This window comes from Rana temporaria, chromosome 1, assembly GCF_905171775.1.
Source record: "Rana temporaria chromosome 1, aRanTem1.1, whole genome shotgun sequence".
NCBI lineage: Eukaryota > Metazoa > Chordata > Amphibia > Anura > Ranidae > Rana > Rana temporaria.
In genome coordinates this window covers 610,109,543-610,132,809 of record NC_053489.1, presented here as the reverse complement: position 1 = coordinate 610,132,809, position 23,267 = coordinate 610,109,543, and the positions used below count along the sequence as shown (strand labels likewise).

Here is a 23,267-nt window from a genome sequence, read left to right as displayed (position 1 = left end):
AATCGGCGTATCTAGCTAATTTGCATATTCTACACGGAAATATACGGAAGCGCCCCTAGCGTCCAGCGTAAATATGCACCCTAAGATACGACGGCGTAAGAGACTTACGGCGCTCGTATCTAGGCAACTGTGAGGCGTATCTGATTCTATGAATCAGGCGCGGAGATGCGACGCCTCACACTCAGAGTTACGACGGCGTATCTGGAGATACGCCGTCGTAACTCCTTTGTGAATCCGGGCCTTTGGCTTCTCAATCACTGAGCAACAATAATTGGCTGTATTTTGAACTATATTTTGAATTTTAATTATCAGCAAACAATGAAAAAACATAATACATAGAATTCTGTAAATACTTTAGCATATCCACACAATTGTTGGGTGAGCGCAATATCCCAAAAATAATAAATACACAGAGAATTATGGTGAAGTGCATTTACACAAAACATCTGCCTGAAAAGGGGACTACCAAGTGTCGTGATGTCAGAGCCGTGTCGTGGGTGGAGCTCTGACATCACGACACTGTCACGTGTTGACTGCGGCCATCTTTGTGGTTGGAAACAAATGCCATTCATGACAGACTGCAACCTTTGATATGCCTGTTTTTATCTGTCAAAATGTGAGTACCCTGGCTGCTTTTTAGAAATAAATGTTGCCTGGTTTTAACCACTTCAGCCCCGGACCATATTGCTGGTCAAAGACCAGGCCCCTTTTTGCGATTCGGCACTGCGTCGCTTTAACTGACAATTGCGCGGTCGTGCGAGGTGGCTCCCAAACAAAATTGGCGTCCTTTTTTTCCCACAAATAGAGCTTTCTTTTGGTGGTATTTCATCACCTCTGCGAATTTTAGTTTTTGCGCTATAAACAAAAATTTTGCGACAATTTTGAAAAAAAAAAAAAAGAGAATATTTTTTACTTTTTACTATAATAAATATCCCCAAAAATATATATATAAAAAACATTTCTTTCCTCAATTTAGGCCGATACGTATTCTTCTTCATATTTTTCATAAAAAAAAAAAAAAAAAAAAAAAAAAAAAAAAAAAATCGCAATACACGTTTATTGATTGGTTTGCGCAAAAGTTATAGCGTTTACAAAATAGGGGAACGTTTTATGGCATTTCTATTAATATATATTTTTTTTTACTAGTAATGGTGGCGATCAGCGATTTTTTTCGGTACTGCGACCTTATGGCGGACACTTTGGACTCTTGACACATTTTTGGGACCATTGGCATTTTTAATAGCGATTAGTGCTATAAAAATGCATTGATTACTATAAAAATGCCACTGGCAGGGAGGGGGTTAACACTAGGGGGCGAGGAAGGGGTTAAGTATGTTCCCTGTGTGTGTTCTAACTGAAGGGGGGGTGGGACTGACTAGGGGAAATGACTGATCGCTGTTCATACATTGTATGAACAGACGATCCGTCATTTCTCCCCCTGACAGGACCGGGAGCTGTATGTTTACAGCTCCCAGTTCTCGCTCTGTAACGAGCGATCGCGGGTGCCCGGCGGTGATCGCGCCCGTGCGTCGGCACCAGAGGCGAGCGGGGGGGGGGGCTCGCACCCCTATTGGCTGAAACGCGAGATGACGTATAGCTACGTGATCTCGCGCAGCCGAGCCGACCTGCCGCCGTATAACAGCGGCGGCTGGTTGGGAAGTAATACTACACCATGAGGAGTTGCCTTTCTTGTATTTATGCACCTACGATCTTCCTTTTGGTGAGACTACAAGACCCAGCCATCTATGATCCAATTAAAGTGGTTTTGTGGAGTTGTGGACATATCATGCTTGTTTGACCACCTGTAATTCAGTGGTCTGATTTCTTTGGCAAGACGCCCGGTGTGTTGATGTTCGGTGGAGGATAATTTCATGCTGATCTGATTGCGTCTTTGTTTACACTGTGGGGGATTCCAGCTTTCTTCCCTGAACAAGGACTTTAAACATTATGGACTCTTACCTTTAATTTTATGCTACTAGCGCTGCATACACCCATTTTTATGCTATTTTGTCGCCATAAAATTTACGCCAGCTGCTTCTGTAATACTAGCGCAGGGAGTAATCTTCAATTTATTAAATCATAATGCACTGACAGATTTACCTACATACGGGGTCTGGGAGGAAGTGTCTCAGAAGTGATGATGTCACTTCCTATTAGTCCTCGTCGCCGCTCACTGAAACTACGCATCCTAGCAAGTCCTGGGATATAGAGTGCATGTGTGCAATGGATCTTAAGCGTGCTACATAGCAGTTTTGACCTCCGCCCCCATCATCGCTGTGCCCTGCTTTGCTCTCATTTTGGGGAAGTTGATGTGATGAGGCTCGCTTTCTCCGAGCCGCGCACATCCTGGTCTGCCAGTGAAGTGTCTGGTCAAAGGAGGAGGCAGGACCATCTATTAACACAGCACAGTAGGTAGATAAGACTGGCAGTCCGAGACGTCTGGGTCCACCCACTGCAGTGAGCAGCAGCAGGATTTGGCCTTTACTAAATACTACAGAGAGGATTGTGGATTGAGGGAATAGAGGGCATAGCCAACTGTTGTGAAGAGACTATGAGGGAGACACAGGGCTCTTCACTGAACAAAGACGGCTGGATATCTGACAGGCAAGAGAACTGTGAACTCAAAAACCAACAGATTATCTAAAGAGGTATGGAAGCACCTGTACAAATACGTAATAAAACCTCTGCCCGGAGTTCCACTTTAGGTGCTCAGATTGCTCAAAAGGAAGTGCTAAGAAAAAGAAGAAGCAGCAATCCAGCAAGCATGCAAATTATGCTGGCACTCCGATTAAAAGTTCATAGTTTGAAAGTACCAAAAAAATTTATATAAAATATATATAATTATTTTTCCTGTTTTGCAGTCCTTGAGCCAACCTTTTTATCAGACAGGAAGTGAAGGAATTTTGTATCGGTTCAATACAAAAAAAAAAAAAGAAGTTTTTGTCTACAAAACAGATAAAGAAATTACTGTACCCTTATGCCACGTACACACGACCGTTTTTCATGTCATGGAAAAAAAAAACGACTTTTTTTTTTTCGACGTGATTCTTGTCATACACACGATCGTAAAAAAAAAAAATGCTTGAGCAAAGCGCGGTGACGTTCAACGCGTACAACGGCACTAGAAAGGGGAAGTTCCATTAGAATAGCGCCACACTTTGGGCCGATTATGCAAATTTCCCTTCTCATAACTTGCTTCTGAACATGCGCGTTTTCCCCCCCCCCAATGTTAAAGCCTACACATGACCATGTTTCACGACGAGAAAAAAGACAACATGAAAAACGACAATTTTTAATGCCCATTTTTCTCGTTGAGAAAAATGCCCTGGAGCCTACACACGATCGTTTTTAATGACCAACTTAAAAAATGGCATTTTTCTCGTCATGAAAAACGGTCGTGTGTACGCAGCATTACAGATGTTTTTCAGCACCACACAGATATAAGGGGAATGTTCAGTCTCCTAGCTATTTTAGGCCTCGTTCACACCACGGTGCAGAGACGTCAAAATCAGTGCCCTGCTCACAACACAACACACAGATTTTTCTGCGAGGTGTATGCAACTTTCTGCACAGAAAAAAAACAAAAAAAAAACAACGCAACATCAACATTGGTGTGAATAGGGCATATAACCGACGCGCATGAAAACGGATATCAATGTGCATAAAAACCCACAGAAACACGCATGAAAACCAATGTAAAACAAAAGGCTCTGCGATTAGTTTTTATGCAGGTATGCATGTTTCATGCAGATATGGTGTAAGCGAGTCCTTAGGCTGCGATCCGCTTGCTCAGCAGGGGATCTCTCCACTAATCCCTGCTGAGCATAAGGATGACAGAACCATGTCCGGTCCACTCATGCAGAGGGGATACTACGGACACAGACAACTCTCCTCTATGGGCCGGCGGATGTAAACCAATTTCCTGTCCGTTTACACCTGACTGCCATCGAATCTGATTGATGGACAGGCAAACTTATCTGTCTGTTCTTTATGTAGGCAGGTTTACACCTGCCGCTCCATAGAGAAGAATGGAGGTTTCCGATCGGGTCCGCCTGAAAAACTGATAGGCGGACCCAATCGTAACGTCTGTATAAAAGGGGCCTCATGCCTCGTACACAAACGTTTTTCCCAGCAGGAAAACTACCATGAGAGCTTTTGGTCGGGAATCCCGGCCGTGTGTATGCTCAATCGCAGTTTTCCCATCAGGAAAACTGTGCAAAAAAAAAAAGAGAACATGTTTTTTTTTTCCCCACCGGGATTCCCAGCGGACTTTTTCCCGTCGGGAAAACCGGTCGTGTGTATGCTTTTCCAAGGGGGGGGGGGGGGGGGGGGGCAAAGTGCATGCTCAGAATCAAGTATGAGATGGGAGCGCTTGTTCTGGTAAAACTAGCGCTCGGAATGGAGATAGCATATTCGTCACACTGTAACGGACTGAAAAGCACGAATCGTCTCTCAAACCTTTACTAACACGAGAATCAGCAAAAGCAGCCCAAAGGGTGGTGCCCTTTGAATGGAACTTCCCCTTATAGTCCCGTTGTACATGGTGTATGTCACCGTGCTTTGGACGGGCGGTATTTGGCCTGAACGTGTGTATGCAAGGCAGGCTTGAGAGCAATCCCGTCGGGAAAAACATCTTTTTTTTTCTGCCGAGAAAAACGGTCGTGTGTACGAGGCATCACTCTGCCCAGTCTCCCAGACTCTCAGGTGTTGGCCTGGTCAGAGTACCTGCTCCAGAAGACCAGACAAGGCCTGGACACGCACTCCTCCCCCTGGCTAACTGAAGACTCTCTTGCAGACAACACTCTTCTGTCCAATCAGTTTCGAAAACCCTTCAAACAGGAATTATCTGGCCTTGTTTAGACATGTGGTTAGGGGAAGTCTAATATAAGAGGTTGAGACACATTTTTGCCACTCCTAAAGCAGTAATAGGCAGCAGAGGGGGAAGATTACATGCCAGATTAATTGACCAAACATGTAGAGATCAGTGGGCGGTAAGCCCGCCAAATGAAGTCAATGGGTATGCACCAAAAACATCCAGCAGCCGCATGCCATGCACTTGGTTGTGGCACGATTGTTGAAAAAAAATGGGGTTAAAAACCAGGCAGTGAGGAGGCGTCACAATGAGGAGGTGTCGCAGCGCTTCCTCTCCGTATGTCAGTAGCCTCTGGAGCGTGATCCGAAAGAAGATCAGGATTCAGCAGCAAGGGAGATTTAGATGCAAATCTACTCTTACACAGCGACAGATCATCCATCCATTATAATGTATACACACTGGAGTGTCTACCTGTCCTGTGTCCCTCACGCTATTTTAGTGTACTCAGGAGGGACAGGTGCAGCGTCCAGCTCCGCTGTCTGCAGCCTCTCAAAGTCGAAGGCAACCTACGTCTGGGTGGGGCGGAACGCTGTACCGAGGGGTACTCACGTTTCGGGCCCTATGCATTCAGGGATGATTGCCCAGAAGGCAGGTCCTCTTCTATCCACTGATATGCATACTCTGATTTAAGAGCTGCTTTTACTATACATCAGACAAGACACAACAGCAGATATCAAATATGCCAACATTACATGGCTGTGTTATTTCACATGTCGCAATCACTAGAATAAGTGTTATTAGAAGGGATTAGCTGCAAAGCCTCAGTCTGCCATAACACAAGCAAACCATTCCACATATTGCTTTGCTCCGACACAGAAGCAGCCATTTGATATTCAGCACAGAACCTGAACAATGGTGGAGCCAGGACAGATTGTCTTACTCATCTTAGAAAAAACAGTGCTGATGTAATAACTCTCACATATAAATGGCAATAAATTAATAATAATAAAATGTCAGTGAATATAAAAGCAATCAGCTATAATAAATGATTCTCTTACAAGGCTGCCAACTCATCCGATTAATTGCTGATGTATAGAAGTTATGCAAAATGCTGTGGTTAATTAGATCTAGACAATGCTTTACCTACATTTAATTAGCAAGAGAACCTATGTAATTCAGCAATTAAAAGGACGAACTGGCATCTTTGCCCTCTTATCCCTGTACCCTCATTTACTATATACTGGTCTTTAAAAATGCTTTGAAAGCATAATGATACCATGAAAAGAATCCACATGGCTACAATTTATACAATAAAAGACCAGATTGCTGAAGCTTGTCACAGCCTATTAGTGGCAACTAATAGGCCTCAAATGGTTTGCGGTGACTGCGCCAAATAGCGGTGAACATTTTAGTAGTCTCCTGCTTTTCAAATGTTCTCCTTGTCCTTTACTCAAGTGTATTTATGATCAAAATGTAAAATCATATATTCACTTCCACATTGGAGAGCTGCACAGTTAATCGTTAAAAAAATAAAATAATTCAACCCCCCCCCCATCTTAATTCGGTGTTGTCTCCATTGTAAAGTGCCTGCGCATGCGCAGTACATAAGGCCACTCCAGCTGATCTCCCAATCAGCTGGCGTGACGACACCATAGTGCATGCGCACATTGTAGAAGGCATTTTTTCGATGGGAGATACCATTTGACGGGTAGAATTGAAAGCTATGCAAACAGCGGAGGGAGACCGCAGTTGTCAGATTGTGCCTCGCTGTTGCGGGGCGGGTTGAGGACGTGTTGCAACCCTCCCTTATACACAGGAAAAAAAAAACCCGTTCAACACCCCAAACCCGCCCTGCAACATAGACAAAAGCCGACCTTGACCACACTGTAAACCCGCCCCGCAACAGCGAGGCACAATCGGACAACTACTGTCTCCATCCGCTGTTGCATAGCTTTCAATTCTGCCCATCAAATGGTATCTCCCGTCAAAAAATGGCTCCTACGATGGAGGGCACTTTGACAGAACACTGGTATTTCCACGATTCTATGTAACAAGTGCAGAGCCATTCTCTGCTTAGAGCGGTCAAGAAAAAAAGCCAGCAAACGTTTATCAACATTGCTCAGCACTGAGTGATTATAAAGATTGTATCATTTGGTTCTTTTAGAACAAAGGGATGAACTTCAGTCTGTAAATGAGGTCAGTTTAAAGACTTAAGACTAAGCCTTTTTATGACACCTGTTGCTTAAAATCAGAAATTTTTGCTAGAAAATTACGAATTTCCAAACATTATATTTTAATATATTATATATATATTTTTAACAAAGACCATAGACAATAAAATGTCGCTGTTGTAATATTTAACATCACACTGTATTTGCACAGTGATTTTTCAAACAAATTTTTTGGGAGAGAAAAAAATATACTTCAATTAATAATAAAAAAAAAAAAACGAAAAAAAAAAAAAAAAAAAACAGTAGTTGCGATTCTCATTTTAGCCACAATCATGCAGCTTTACCACATTGTATTTCTATTATTTCTACCCTACTGAATAATCTTGAAGTTTGTAAACTTACTTTGTGAAGATCCCCACATATTTACTATCCACTATACCCTGTGAGTAGGCACTGCTGTGTCACACATTTCACAGAGCCTGCTCTCTTAACTACAGGAGTGCTGAGAGGAGGCAGAGTCAGTACAGCAATAACTGCTTGCAATCAGTTTGTAGTTTGCAATTTGTAGTCCTTAAAATGTTAAAGTAAACCAAATTAATAAGCAGAGGAGAAGCTGCAAAGCATGCAGGGAATTCAGGAAGGTGTGGGAAGACATGGCCAGCAGACAGGCAGAATGCACAAGATGGAAGGAGATTTGCTTAAAGTGTTTGTTAACCCCAAAAAATAAAATGGATCCTGTTCCCTTAAAGCATGTTATTTAGCACAGTGCTTGTGCTGTGTATTTTGGCCCCCTGTATCACCTGAAATACCTGGCTGATCCTGCCAATTTCTACCCTCTGCTCTGTACACTGACCACAATATATCTGGGCTGCTTAGCCCTGACACCGTGGTCAGGGTACGTGCCTCTGTCATACGCTGCCATCTGCAGCTCCCCGTGTCTCCCTCTGTCTTCCTCCCCCTCCCCTCCCTGCCTATCAGCTCTCACTAGGGCTGCTCTGCTCCTCTCCCCACTGCTTTAAAACAAACTGATAATTACATCATCCCCTCTGTCACATAAAAAGCTGTGTCCTAGTGCCTGTGCTTTATAAAAAAACATATATCAGATTTCTACCTGTTTTAAGTGTCTTCCAGCGATCAAATGACTCCAGGCTCTCTCCTCCACGCCTCCCTGGCTGACGTCGAGGGGAATCTCTGCCCCGCCCTCTGGAGCTATCATACGGGGAGAAGAGAGCCTGGAGTCATGCGATTGCTGGAAGACACTGTAAAAACAAGTATTTTTTTTATAAAAGCACAGGCACTAGGACACAGCTTTTTATGTGACAGAGGGGATGATATAATGATCAGTTAGTGGCTTAAACACTTTATGTAAGCCTATACGGGATTGTCAAAAATAACTATTGTTTGTATTGTCATTACAATGTTGATGTCATAAAAGTGTATGTTGTGACTATAGATCTCTTTCAAGTCTTTATGCAATCAAGTGCTGATGTTCACCACCTATGAAGAGTAATACTGCTACATAGTAGTAGTAATAGTTTGCAATACAAATAACAACTCAGCATTGGTAATTACCAGTATTGGTAATCACAGGTATCTGTTATTCCTGTGACAGAAGGGAGCCGATCAGTCACCGCAAAACAGCTTGTGAACTGCCTTCCCCATTATTTAACCACTTCATTACTGGGCACTTAAACCCCCTTCGTGCCCAGACCAATTTTCAGCTCTGACGCATTTTGAATGACAATTGCGCGGTCATACAACACTGTACCCAAATTATATTTTTATACATTTTTTCCCACAAATAGAGCTTTCTTTTGGTGGTATTTGATCACCTCTGCGATTTTTATTTTTTGCGCTATAAACATAAAAAAACAGAAAATTTAGAAAAAAAACACAATATTTTTTAATTTTTGTTATAATAACATCCCAATTTTTTTTTTAAAAAAAATAAAAATTTCCCTCGGTTTAGGCCGATACGTATTCTTCTACATATTTTTGCTAAAAAAAAAAAAAAAAAATCGCAATAAGCGGATATTGATTGGTTTGCGCAAAAGTTATAGCGCCTACAAAATAGGGGATAGATTTGTTTTTTGTTTTTTTACTAGTAATGGCTGCGATCTGCGATTTTTTTGTCAGGCCTGCGATATTGCGTCGGACATGTCAGACACTTTTGACACAATTTTGGGACCATTCACATTTATACAGCGATCAGTGCTATAAAAATGCACTAATTACTGTATAAATGTGACTGGCAGTGAAGGGGTTAACACTAGGGGGTGAGGAAGGGGTTAAATGTATTCCCTCATTGTGTTCTTACTGTGTGGGGGGAGGGGACTGACTGGGGGAGGTGACCGATGCTGTGTCCCTATGTAAAGGGACACAGATCGGTCTCCTCTCTCCCTGACAGGACGTGGAGCTCTGTGTTTACACACAGAGCTCCGCGTCCTGCTGTGTCACCGACGATCGCGGGTGTCTGGCGGACATCGCGGCCGCCAGGCACTCGCATTGGCTCCCGAGCGATGCGCCGGGCACGTTGTTTCCCCGCTGTGCGCCCCCAGCGGCGCGCACGGGGAATCACAACAACAGGACGTCTAAAGACGTCCACTCGGCACTTGAGAGCCGCGCTGTGGACGTCTTTCGTCTATAGCGCGGCCCTCTAGTGGTTAATGTGCCATTTAGAGGGTTTCTAAACCGACAACAGTAAAATCAGTCTGTACAGTGGATATAAAAAGTCTACACACCCCTGTTAAAATAAATGTCAGGCTTCTGTGATGTAAAAAATGACAAATATAAATCATTTCAGAACTTTTTCCCATCTTTAATGTGACCTATAAACTGTACAACTCAGTTGAACAACAAACTGAAATCTTTTAGGTGGAGGCAAGTAAAAATAAACTAAACTAATGTGGTTGCATAAGTATGCACACCCTTAGACTCATACCTAAAAAGCTGAGAGTATTAGTTTATCAGCATGGCACATCTTGACTTGGCAATTATGCCCACTCTTTTTGAAAAAACACTCCAAATCCATCAGATTGTGAGGTCATCGGATTCAGGTCTGGGCTCTGACTGGACCATTCCAAAACTTTAATCATCTTTTGGTAAAGCCATTCTTTTTTGCTGATTTGGATGTATGCTTTGGGTCGTTGACATGCTGGAAGATTCCGCCCAGAACGAGAGCTGCACCGTCCGGCCGTCATATGACGGCTGGCAAGCAGTTAAAGCGGGGGTTCACTCTATAAAAAATTTCTAACACATCCAGCCCAGTTCTGCAAATAAAATTACACTGACCTTTTTTTTTTTTTCGCCGTAGATAGCGTTTATCCTTAGAATTCACCGCGACTTCCGGGTAGGGAATCCCGCGGGAGTGGGCGTTCCTAATGACATGCCAATTGATTGACATGCTAAACGACGGCGCATACAGGGCGTCACGACTTCCCGAAAGAAGCTCGGGTCGGCTCGGCTCTATTTGGCGCCGAATAGAGCCAAGCTTCTTTCGGGAAGTCGTGACGCCCTGTATGCGCCGTCGTTTAGCATGTCAATCAATTGGCATGTCATTAGGAACGCCCACTCCCGCGGGATTCCCTACCTGGAAGCCGCGGTGAATTCTAAGGATAAACGCTATCTACGGCGAAAAAAAAAAAAGGTCAGTGTAATTTTATTTGCAGAACTGGGCTGGATGTAGTGTTAGAAATTTTTTATAGGGTGAACCCCCGCTTTAAGGAGATTCATCCTCTCCATTTGTGTCGTTTTAATCTTACCTACTTTCTGTGAAATGTGGGAATGCAAATAATAAAAAAAAAAAAAATCAAGAATCTGGCATTATCACAAATGCTGTATCTGTATCCACTATATCATGCTGACCGGTAGGCATAGCATCCATAAGGCAGAACTGGAATCTCAAGCTGCATGAAGGGCTTATACTAGGAGCTCATAACACTTAGAAACCGTACCCTAGAGGAAGAGCAAAGGAAAGGAGAAGACAAATCTCATCTTACCTTAATCCACAACATGGCAGTGTAATGAACCTGATAAATGCCAGCAGGACCCTCAGCGGGAGCAATGTGAAAACATACAAGAAAGCATCGAGGCACAGGAAGAACCCAAAGAACATCAGCTGAAAAGAAGAAAGAAGAAATGTGAGAGAGCAGATCTGCAATATTAAAGTGAACCTGTCATCAGATGGTCAGATGCCACCATTCTCTGTCACAGACCACCATACAAGGTTCAGGAATGTGACTAGAATCTCAATTTAAAGTGGTTGTAAAGGCTAAACATTTTTTTTTTTTGTTATTATTCTATTTTATTCTCTGCATTAAGGTAAAATCTCCTTGATGTTTACTGTAGCTCCCCGCCAGCTACTCTAAATACTTAGAACTTCAGCCCAATCTCAATACAGTGCTGCTCTCTCCCTCCTCACAGGATGGAGAGCAGTGGAAGTTATTGGCTCCTGCTGTTAATCAAATCCTGTGACCAAGGAGTGGGGCTGACCACTATATTACATTATTATATTACAAGACCACACATAGACTGGCCCAGGATCAAGCCTCTGTTTCGTCACATATGGCTACAGCCTACATTTGGGTACCCGCTGGAGTGCGCATGCGCAACGCCGCCATATGCGTTCCAACACTTTTACAAATGTGACGAAGAATATAGCTAGAGAATTTACCTGAAAGGAATTTGTGAACGTTGTAGTAATTGCTTTTCAATGAGAATTTAGCATTTGTAAAAGTGTTGGAACGCATATGCGCACTCCAGCGGGTAGCCAAATGTGATGGATCGCCATATGTAACAAAACACCTGCACGTGTGCCACCGCAGGAAGCGGCTTCTTATGGTGGCACATGGGGAAGGAGGAGCCCAGAGTGGTCTTGCAAAACCATTGCACAGAGCATAAAATGGTTCTTAAAAAAACAAACAAACAAACAAAAAAAAACACACGTTTAGACCCCTTTCACTCTATGGTGCTTTTCAGGCACTTTTACGCAGCAAAAAAAAAAAAAAAAGCACCTGAAAGGCTCACGAAAACCTACTCCATTAACCATTTAACAACCGCCCTATAGACGATATACATCTACAAGGCGGTTGCTTAACTCTGGGAGGACGTCCATGGACGTCCTCCCTGAATCGCACGCACACGGGAATGTCCGTGATCGCTGGCTCCTCCGGACCCGGAGCATCACGGTAAAACGCCGCTGATAGTGGCGGTTTACCACGTGAACGCTCCGTCCAATGACGTAGCGATCACTTGTAAACAAACCGGCGTCATGTGATGACGCCGGTTCCTCCCTCCCCTCTCTGTACCGAACGGTACAGTTTGAGAGGAGAGAGCAGATGCAGCAGGAGTGCTGTGGGCTGGATCTGTGACACATGCAGTCACAGATCCAGCCAGCCATCCATCCCTGCCCCATACTGTGCAATACTACACACCTATACTGTGCAATACTCTGCAATACCCCACAATACCCTGCAACGTCGCCTATGGGGATTTTTAAGTAGCAAAGTTTGGCGCCATTCCACGAGCGTGTGCACTTTTGAAGGGTGACATGTTGGGTATCTATTTACTCGGCGTAACTTCATATTTCACATTTATGCTAAAGAATGAAGAAAAAATACAAAAATTTGCTAAATTTTATAACAGAAACAAAAGAAAAATTCATTTTTTTTTTACAGAATTTTCAGCCTTTTTTCTCTTATAGCGCAAAAAATAAAAAACCCAACAGTGGTTAAATACCACCAAAAGAAAGCTCCATTTGTGTGAAAAAAAAGGACGTAATTGTCATTCAAATTGTGAGAGCACCGAAAGCTGAAAATTGGTCTGGTTATTAAGGGGGTTTATGTGCCCAGTGATCAAGTGGTTAAGATCAATGAATGCTTTCACACTGGGGCAGTTCGCTGGCAAGGTGGTTGAAAAAATGCCCCCCTCCATTGAAATTAACGGAAAGCTCTTCAAATACGCCTGAAAAGCTTAGAAGCGCCTCAGTGTGAAAGGGGCCTTACAATCACATCAAGATCCCAGTCCTGAAGAATGAGACTCATGAGTAGAGGATTAAAGGGGTTGTAAAGGTAATTTTTTTTTCCTAAATAGCTTCCTTTACCTTGCAGGGCTCCTTCACTTACCTCTTCTTCTGTCTGTAACTCCACACAGTAATGCAAGGCTTTCTCCCTGGTGTGGAGTGTCGTGCTAGCCCCCCTGCCTTGGACTACAGGAGAGTCAGGACGCCCACTAACACACAGCTCCTTTCTCTATCTGCAACGTAGAGAGTGTCCTCACTCTCCTGTATTCCAAGTGAGGGGGCGAGCACGACACTCCACACCAGGGAGAAAGCCTTGCATTACTGTGTGGAGTTACAGACAGAAGAACAGGAAGTGAGGATTTCTCAGAAGAAATAAGGACATTTAAAAGCAAAATGGAAGGATGAGGTAAGTGAAGGAGGACTGTACCTTTACGACCCGTTTAAATAAATAAAAGTGTGACGCTGGTATTCTGCTTCCCTTGAAAAAGTCACTCCAACCAAAGTGGACATGTCAGTTCAGTTTAGATGCTGGAGATGCTATCAAACTGCCGCCATTTTTTTTTTCTCAGAAAATAGCTTTTTTACTTTTTTTTTGCAGGTCAGCCCTGAAACTCCTGACAAAAAGCTAAATGCATTGATTAAATACACACATAAGAGCTGTATATCTGGCCATCCAGTTCTACAATTTACACAGCTCTGCCACACAGCACAGCCTAGTTTTCTCTGTTAGAATTAGGTATGGCTTGTGGGTCTCGTCTTGCCTTTAACCTATATGAATGGATAGTAAAAAGAAGAAACAGCAGACTGATGAGCTCATTTGTCATTGTTTTCTTTTCTCTGGTCAGCATGTTCTCTGCATTGCAGCACAATGACTGCCTCCTTATGCTACTTCTCTTTTCCCCAGTCTGAGATCTTCTGTCCTAGGGATTGCTGGAGGCTGACAGCAAGTCAGGCTCTTACATCACTTGCGTGTAAATATATTTAATAATATAAAATAATGAACACAGAACTGCAATAATCTTAAGACTACTTTCACACTGAACACTCGGGGCTTTCACACTGGGGCTGCAGGGGAGGCATTTTTCAGGCGCTGTTTTTAGCACTATATCGCCTAAAAAATGCCTCCAGTGTGAAAGGGGGCTTAATATTAGCCTGGTTTGAATAGGCAAGCAGCGGTGATGTTACTCCCGCGGCACATCATTATGAAGGGATGACGTACGCAGTGTGCCATCCTTTTAGAGTGCGGTGCGCATGTGCAAGGGATGTCACTGACAGCAGGAATGGTGAATATCTCTTAAATGATGAACGTACAGGAGATAATCCTTGTACCTAGAGGGAAGCTTTATTATAAACGTACTTGCAGGTACAAGTCACTAACCAGTAGGGTTGCAACTAATGATTATTTTCATAATCGATTAGTTGGCCGATTACTGTTTCGATTAAGAACTTTTTTTTTTTTTAAAGAGTAATTTTGCTGCAATTTGCATTTTTAACCACTTGCTTACTGGGCACATATACCCCCCTCCTGCCCAGGTGAAATTTCAGCTTCCGGCACTGCGTCGCTTTAACTAACAATTGCGCGGTCGTGCGACGTGGCTCCCAAACAAAATTGACGTCCTTTTTCCCCCACAAATAGAGCTTTCTTTTGGTGGTATTTGATCGCCTGTGCGGTTTTTATTTTTTGCCCTATAAACAAAAAAGAGCGACAATTTTGAAAAAAATACAATATTTTTTACTTGTTGCTGTAATAAATATCCCAATTTAAAAAAAAAAAAAAAAAAAAAATAATTTTTTTCCCTCAGTTTAGGCCGATACGTATTCTACATATTTTTGGTAAAAAAAACAAAAAAAAAATCGCAATAAGCGACTGGTTTGCGCAAAAGTTATATCGCCTACAAAATAGGGGACAGAATTATTTTTTATTATTTTTTTTTTTTACTAGTAATGGCGGCGATCTGCGATTTTTATTGGGACTGCAACATTATGGCGGACACATCGGACACTTTTGACACATTTTTGGTGCCATTCACATTTATACTGCGATCAGTGCTATAAATATGCACTAATTACAGTATAAATGTGACTGGCATTGAAGGGGTTAACACTAGGGGGTGAGGAAGGGGTTAAATGTATTCCCTGCATTGTGTTCTAACTGTAGGTGGTGACCGATCTATATCTCTATGTACAAGAGACACAGATCGGTCTCCTCTCCAGAGACAGCACCACTGTCTCTGTGTAAAACGGCAATAAGAGATGATCTCATATGTTTACATATGAGATCATCTCTCATTGGCTGCACAGATCGCATCGCAAACTGCCACTCTGATTGGCCGTTCGCGGCGATCTGTAATTGGCTGTGTCCAAGGGACACGGGCAACACAGAGTTTCCCCGCTGCGCGCTCTGGAGCGCATGCGGGGAACGCGCAAAGGGGCGGACGTCAATTGACATCCACTTGGATTTTGGGATCCGCGCTGTAGCCGTCATTTGACTATAGCGCGGATCCCAATCGGTTAATTTTTTTTGGCCAATTTGTTGTTAGGCAGATAAAAAAAAAAACAAATTGCCACAAAAACGCATTACATGCTTTTCTGCAGCTTCTCCATTGCAGTACATTGAACCAAAAAAACAAAATGGCAATGTTTTGCGTTAAAAAAAGTCCTTGCCCTTTCCAAATACGCAGAGGCTGAAAAAAAAGCATGGATGTGAATGCGTCCCATAGGAAACCGTTACATGAACTGTAGTGTGTTTCTGCAAAAACAAACAAAAAACACAGAGGTGTACCATAATGGGGTTAAAAAAACAAAAATAAGTACAAAAAGAGCAAATAATCGCTCTGTTCTTCTGTTATGAGTCCAATATCTCCTGACAAGTTCTCTGATTAATATGATAAAACCAGCCTGAAATTTGTGTCAGGGGGGAGCTATAACTAGATTAGCAAAAAAGCTGAACCAGTCACAGGCATGTGTGTAGAGGGGGTGTGTGCCTTTCCTCCAATCAGCTGTCTTGCGGTGTATAGCCAGAATTCACACCCACAGGTGAAACAGGAAGGAGACAATTCTAAAAGAGAATGTGCACTTTCTAAACAGTATATAAAGCTGAAGACAGCAGATAGACATGCAAAACTTATGTAGGGGGATTTGTTTAAAGCGGAGGTCCAGCTAAAATGAAAATATTAAAAGCCAGCAGCTACAAATACTGAAGCTGCTGACTTTTAATAAATGGACACTTACCTGTCCAGGGTGCCCGCAATGAAAGCAGCAAAAGACGAGCAATCGCTCGTCTCTCGGCTGCCCCCGCCGCCATCCTCGGTGAGGGAATCAGGAAGTGAAGCATTTCGGCTTCACTGCCCGGTTCCCTACTGCGCATGTGCGAGCCGTGCTGTGCGTCCTTCACTGGTCCCCGCTGTGTTCTGGGAACTGTGTGTTTCATGTGATGTAGATTCTGCGGCTATCTATGCAAGGAAGTGGGTGCAAATACCTGTATTACACAGGTATCTGCACACCCCTCCCCCCCGAAAGGTGCCAAATGTGACACCGAAGGGAGGGGTGGAGGCTTTCCGAAAAGCGGAGGTTCACTTTTTGTGTGGACCTCCACTTTAATTTCGGTGCATCGGAGTCTGTTCACTTCACTGGGTATATGAAGGGTTTACATCCACTTTAAAGTGTTATTAAACCCAAAACGGTAAGATTAGTCTGTATATGCAGTAAAGCACTGTTGAACCTAAGGGCTTAACCCTACGCATTGTGTAAAAAGGCAGTTAGATTCTGTTTTCTCTATTCCTCCCCTCCTTCCACTGTCCCCAATCTGCTGAGAGAGCAGAGTCTTGGGGACAAGCAGCACATGCTCAGTTTGGTGTGTATTGCTAGAGAGTTTTTTTTCTCTCTTGGGAGAATGCATGTAATCAGCACATGGCCAATCAGCACTGTCCAGTCAGAGGGTCAGGGGTACTGCAGTCTGATAGAACAGTCAGAGTAAAATGAAAACTCCTCCTACAAGCTACAATAGAATATATCTATATTAATATTACAACACTGATGACAAAAGGTATTTAGCAGTTTAGATTTACTAACATAATTGCCTTTCCATGTTCTGTGAACTGTGGGAGACCAAGTATAATGATTGCAGAGTCCTGGGTTTAGTAAAAACTTTAAGCTGGGCATAGAGGGCTTGAATTTCTGTGGATGTTAAATTGGCTAAAAGTTGGGCCATGGGTGACCCTGTAAACCACACCCAGCTTGACAAAAGGCGATTCAAAATGACTGAGTTGGGTGGAAAATTATCGGCTGAACATCAGATGTAGTAACTGTTTGATAGCTAAGGTGTATTTACCCAGCCACAGGTGCCGCAGTTACCCCGCCTGCGCACCGGCGCCGAATAGAGCCGAGCCGACCCAAACTTCTTTCGGGAAGTCGTGACGCGCTGTGTGTGCCGTCGTTTAGCATGTCAATCAATTGGCATGTCAATAGGAAAGCCCACTCCCGCGGGATTCCCTACCCGGAAGCCGCGGTGAATTCCACGGCTAAACGCTATCTACGGCAAAAAAATAAATAAAGGTTAGTGTCATTTTATATGCAGAACTGGGCTGGATGCAGTGTTAGACATTTTTTATAGGGTGAACCTCCACTTTAAGGCCTCTTTCCTCCTCTTCCCCAAATGCCTTTTTTTATGGGGAGGGGGAGGGGGGGAAGTAGCATGTGCCTGGCTTTGGCAGGTACCCGCTCCCACTTCTGCTTGGATCGTCTAGGTGACCTGAGCAGAGTTCTACTCCTTCCCTCCCCACAGTCCTCTGGGACACATCACAGGTTTCTGAAGACTACGGGACCATTCACAATGCACAGCAAGGCTGCGAGTTTTTGCAGCTGCTGACTTTTAATAAGCTTAAAACTGAGGCTCCTCTTTAAGCCCTCCAAGTCTTAAACTAATGCAAAACCTATCAATGTGCCTGTGAAGGACCTCGGAGCGCTGGAAGTGACTGCTTGTTCTTGTATTAAGTATTAGCAGGAAAACAGAAAACCCCACTTGTTTGCGACGCCCATGTGTACTACATTGAGGGGCCACTCACTTCACACCTTTACCGGAATGTAAACTAAATCTGCAACCAGACGCCATTCTATTTTCATAGCCAGACTTCAGTCTGCCAAACACAGAGCAAGATGGGGTGCCAACGTTTACAATGGTAATCGTACAGCCGTCAAACCCCATCACTGCAGCAAAGGAATTTTACTGCTACATTTAGCTGCATGTGCTCATGAAAGCTGCTGCCAAGAATGGGGCTTTCTGAAATTACAGTTCAAATGTCACCGGGCCCTTGTAGAACAACACTCTGCTGACAGCAGGGTCAGCACTTAACAACAACTGACCAGATACTTGATGGCAGGGAATAAAAAATAAATAAACAGAACAAAATCTCTGCGGATAACGGCATATGACACTCCAGACAGTTACAGAGTTGCTGTAAGAAAAGAATTGGCTGGAAATTGGAACTCGGATGAAAAGGTGAAGCTTAAAGATGATTTGATAATATAGCCTTCCAAAAGTTTTCTCTATGAAACTTTTCTATCATGATATTCTATCACAAAGCTAGATTTCTGAATTGGTTTGATGCCGAGCCAATCCTACGAATCGAGGGGTATCTGGGAAAAGTGGGGGTTTTCTGGGTGGGGGTATGGAGAAGTGGAGATTAGAAGGTTGACCAATATGGGTTTTCCTCTGGCCGATATTTACAAATCAGGGCGGTCGATATATGAGGTCGATTTTTTTAATTGATTTTTTTACCCTTTGTCTCGAACTCTCCCACTCCACCCTGTTTGCTCCTGTCATTCTACCACACACTTGATGTCCTCAGTACAGATTGCACTGGCAGGTGGCACTGGTTGGCTCTGGCAGGTTTCACACCGAGTCGATAGTGTAACTGTGTGAAACTGAATGCAGAGAGAGATGAGCTGTCAAAATCAGTGGTGATGTCGTGAGTGGGCGGGGCCCGGGGTGGGCAGAACCCAGCAGCTATCAAACACCAGCCAAAAAATGGGCTATTTAAGAAAGGGGGTGGGGGCTACATACACGTAGCGGGCCGCGCAGATCCCATCCCATTGGCTGGTGTTTGATAGCTGCTGGGTCCCGCCCACCTCCAACATCAAGGCTCAATTTTGACAGCTTCTCTCTCTCTCAATTCAGTTACATGCCCTGCCAACAGAGTGTGGAGGAGGAACATGGGCAAGGGAGCGGTCAGTTGTAAATATCGGCCTAATTTGGATAATTATAAGACACGGGCAACGTCTCTCTCATTCTGAGACAACATCATTTAACGTTGTCCAACTCTCGCCGCAAGGGGGCAGTTCGGTGATTGGTGGTGCACTCTGTCCCTGGGACACGGCGCATCACCGATCTTGGTAAAGACCCGATGACGAGGCTATTTACCCATGTGATCAGCTATGTCCAATCACAGCTGATAAAAAAGGAAATGACGGTTATCGGCATTCCTTTCCTCACACTGAGAGCATGAGAGGAGAGCCAATCAGCGAAATTTTCTGACAGGAGAGATCTGCATAAAAAAAATCAGTGCCCTGATTAACAGTGCAGCCCCACCAGTGCTGCAAATCGGTGCTGCATATTAGATGTTGCCTCATCAGTGCTGCCTCATCAGCGCACATCAGTGCTGCCTCATCAGCGTACATCAGTGAAGGAGAAAAATTGCTTGTTTACAAAATTGTATAAGAAAAACTAGTTTTTTTTTTCAAATTTTTGGTCGCTTGCGGGTTTTTTTTTTAAGCAAAAAAGAAATAACCCAATGGTGATTAACTACCACCAAAAGAAAGAGCTTTATCTGTCTAAAAAAAAATATATAAAAATCTAGTTTGGGTACAGCATTGCATGACCGCGCAATTGTCAAAGTGCTGAAAGATGAAAATTGGCCTGGGCAGGAAGTGGGTAAAGCGCCCAGTAGGCAAGTAGTTAAATAATAAAGAGAAATTACCCAAATGGCCCTAATCAAAATGTTTACAAACCCAAGGCAACATGCACAGGTTAAAATGGCAATTAAAGGTTAATTTCCCACATCTTTGGCTTTTTAACTTGCAATTAGTGTGTGTATAGTCTATGAGTATATGCTCTCGCATAGATGTACTGAACCATGAGGAGCAGAAAAGAACTGTCAAAAGACCTGTGTAGCAAGGTAATGAAACTTAATAAAGATGGAAAAGGATATAAAAAGATATCCAAAGCCTTGAATATATGTCAGTCAGTACTGTTCAATCACTTATTAAGAAGTGTAAAATTTAAGGTTCTCTTGCAAAGATCTAATACCAAGCCAAGGTCAGGTAGACCAAGAAAGATTGCAGCCACAAATGCCAGAACAATTGTTTTGAGATAAAAAAAAAATCCATAGGTAACCTCGGTAGAAATACAGGCTGCTCTTGAAAAAGACAGTGTGGTTGTTTCAAGGAGCACAATACGACAATACTTGGACAAAGACGAATTGCCAGAAAGAAGCCTTTACTGCGCCAATGGCACCAGATGCCCAACAACACTACGTGCCTCACAGCTTCTAGCACATTGTAATCTCGAGGGACGAGACAAAAAGAGCTTCACGGACACAGACATAAGGGCAATGTTTGGAGAGGGGTCAACAAGGCCTATAGAGACAAGAATACCATCCTCACTGTGAAGCATGGTGGTGTCTTACTGATGTGTTGGGGTAGTGGGAGCTCTAAAGGCACGGGTAATCTTGTGAAAATTTATGGCAAGACGAATGCAGCATGTTATCAGAAAATACTGGCAGAAAATTTGCATTCTTCTGCACAAAAGCTGTGCATGGGACGCTTTTGGACTTTCCAGCATTACAATGAGCACAAGCACAAGGCCAAGTTGACCCTCCAGTGGTTATGGGTGAAAAAGGTTTAGGTTCTGGAGTGGCCATCTCTGTCTCCTGACCTCAATATCATCAAGCCACTACTCTGGGAGATCTCAAACAGGCAGTTTATGCAAGACGACCAAAGACTTTGCATGACTAGGAGGCCTTTTGCCAAGACAAATGGGAAGCTGCTATACAACCTGCAAGAATCCGGGGGCATCAAAGACAACAATTACAAAAAACTGCAAGCTGTCATTGATGCGAAAGAGGGGAATACAATGCAGACCTTTAAACCGGGGTAATTTCCTTTGTTTACTTATTGCCATATTTTCTTTAAGGCCCTTTCACAATTGTGCGACTTGTCCTGCGAAGTCGAAGTCAAAGTCGTTCCCATGATAACCATTCATATCTGTGCGACTTCAAGTCGTGCAGACTTCAAAAGTAGTTCCTGTACTACTTTGGTCTGACTTCCATGCAAGTTTAGGTCCATTTACCAAGTTTACACAGGCACTTCCTAAAATCTTATCAAAATCACGTGACTTTTAAGTCGTAGCAGTGTGAAAGGAGTTTTAGGATTGTTTGAATAGGAATCCCATAAAAACTTGGTTCACACTGCTGCAAAATGGGATCCAACTTGACATGTCAATTCAAGGTTTCCCTATGAGAGCCGTCTTAAAGTGATACTAAAGTCTTTTGAGTTTAAAAATACCAAACATGTTATACTTGCCTGCTCTGTAAAATGGTTTTGCACAGAGCAGTTCAGATCCTCCTCTTCTCGGGTCCCTCTTGGGTGCTCCTAGCACCTCCCTCCTGCTGAGTAACCCACAGCAAGCAGCTTGCTATGGGGGTACCCGAGCTGAGTCGCATCGCTGTGTGTAGATTCAGACATTAAGCCATAGCTAGTCCCTCATCTGTCATTGGCTCACTGACTTTGATTGTCAGCAGCGGGAGCCAATGGTGCTCCGTTGCTGATTCAGTCAATGAGGAGTGAGAGCCCCGGGCAGCAGAGTCTCTCCTGCAACATTGGGGTCAGGTTAGTATTAGGGGGGCTTCAGGAGCTTAGAATGCATGAAGATAAAAAAAACTTTTGCCTTTACAGCCACTAACTGTTACTACATAAGTTGCTTTGACTTTATAAACGGGTTCCTCCACTAATTTGGTCAGACTGGGTGCGATTTCAGCTCTTGTACAGGCTCCTAAAAAGCATCCAAGTTGGACCAAGTCAGAAGGAAGTCGCAGGCAAAGTTGTACGACATTGCCGTTGCAGAAGTGTGAAGCACGCCTAAGAAAGGAATGCGTTTTGCCTCATTCGTGTTTTCTTTTGAATCGGAACATACTGTATATTACCAATTCTCCAAGGCTATGCAAACATTTGAGCACAACTGTAGATTTGACTAATCACACACCCTTTTGGGAGGCCGATCAAGCAAAAGAAATGTGCAAATAAAATCTCAAATGATTAGAGAAATTATGCTGATAACAAATCACAGCAAAGTTACAAAGGAATAGTTAAAGAAAAAGACTTGTTTTTGAAAAATAATCCATCCTCTCAATTTAAATGACAGTCCACCATGGAGTTGGCAGGGCTCTGGATGTGGAGTGGTTCCAGCTGCTGAGCTCCAGGTAATTTCAGGAGCCAAAATCAAACCGCAGGCTTTGTTCACATGGGCTGCCGCTTGCATAAGCGCTGTATGTACAAGCTTACAAAACATTTGCAAAGCCTTCAGCAAGTCGCACTTGTTGAAGCTTCAGGGTAGACTTAGACATGCGTCTAAATCTCTCTTCCTTCTAAAGCATGATCTGTGTTCGGGTCACGCTCCAGAGACTACCGACATGTGATGCCTCCTCACTGCCCATTTTATGCCGATACTCCTGGAGAAAAATGCAGTGCATGTGGTTTTGGCTTCCCCATTTACTTGAATGTGTAGCTTTCAGTGGGCTTACTGCTTTTCAATCACTATATCAGGTGACCTATTGCAGCTTAAAGGGGTTGTTAAGCCACTTGGTAAATTACCGTATTTATCGGGGTATTGCGCGCTCCGGCGTATAGCGCGCACCCCTAAAGTGGACCCACATTCCTGTGGAAAAAAGATTTTTGTACTTACAGTTTTGGTGTCTTGCGCGGTGTCCATCGGCGGCCTCGTCGGGTCCAGCGTCCGTCTGCGGCTTCGGGTGTCCTCTTAGTTGGGTCCAGCGTCCTTCTGCGGCGTCCTCCCTGCTCGATCCCCGCACCGAGTTTGAATACTGCGCCGGCATATACCGAGCGCAGTACACTCGTGTATAGTCGGGCAGGCTCGGCTACTCTCGGGCTCACGTCCTGTACGTCCAGGACGTGAGCGCGAGAGGAGGCGAGCCTGCCCGACTATACACGAGTGTACTGCGCTCGGTATATGCCGGCGCAGTATTAAAACTCG

The 23,267-nt window shown here is 43.7% G+C and overlaps 1 protein-coding gene across 1 annotated transcript in view; it reads right to left on the bottom strand.

The window, feature by feature from the left end:
• Positions 1–23,267, bottom strand: part of TAPT1 (transmembrane anterior posterior transformation 1) — a 117,868-nt gene that overhangs the window by 51,391 nt on the left and 43,210 nt on the right. Inside the window, exon 3 of the mRNA XM_040335212.1 lies at positions 10,983–11,101. Coding sequence (XP_040191146.1) covers positions 10,983–11,101 — 119 coding nt within the window. The remainder of the gene's footprint in view (positions 1–10,982; positions 11,102–23,267) is intronic.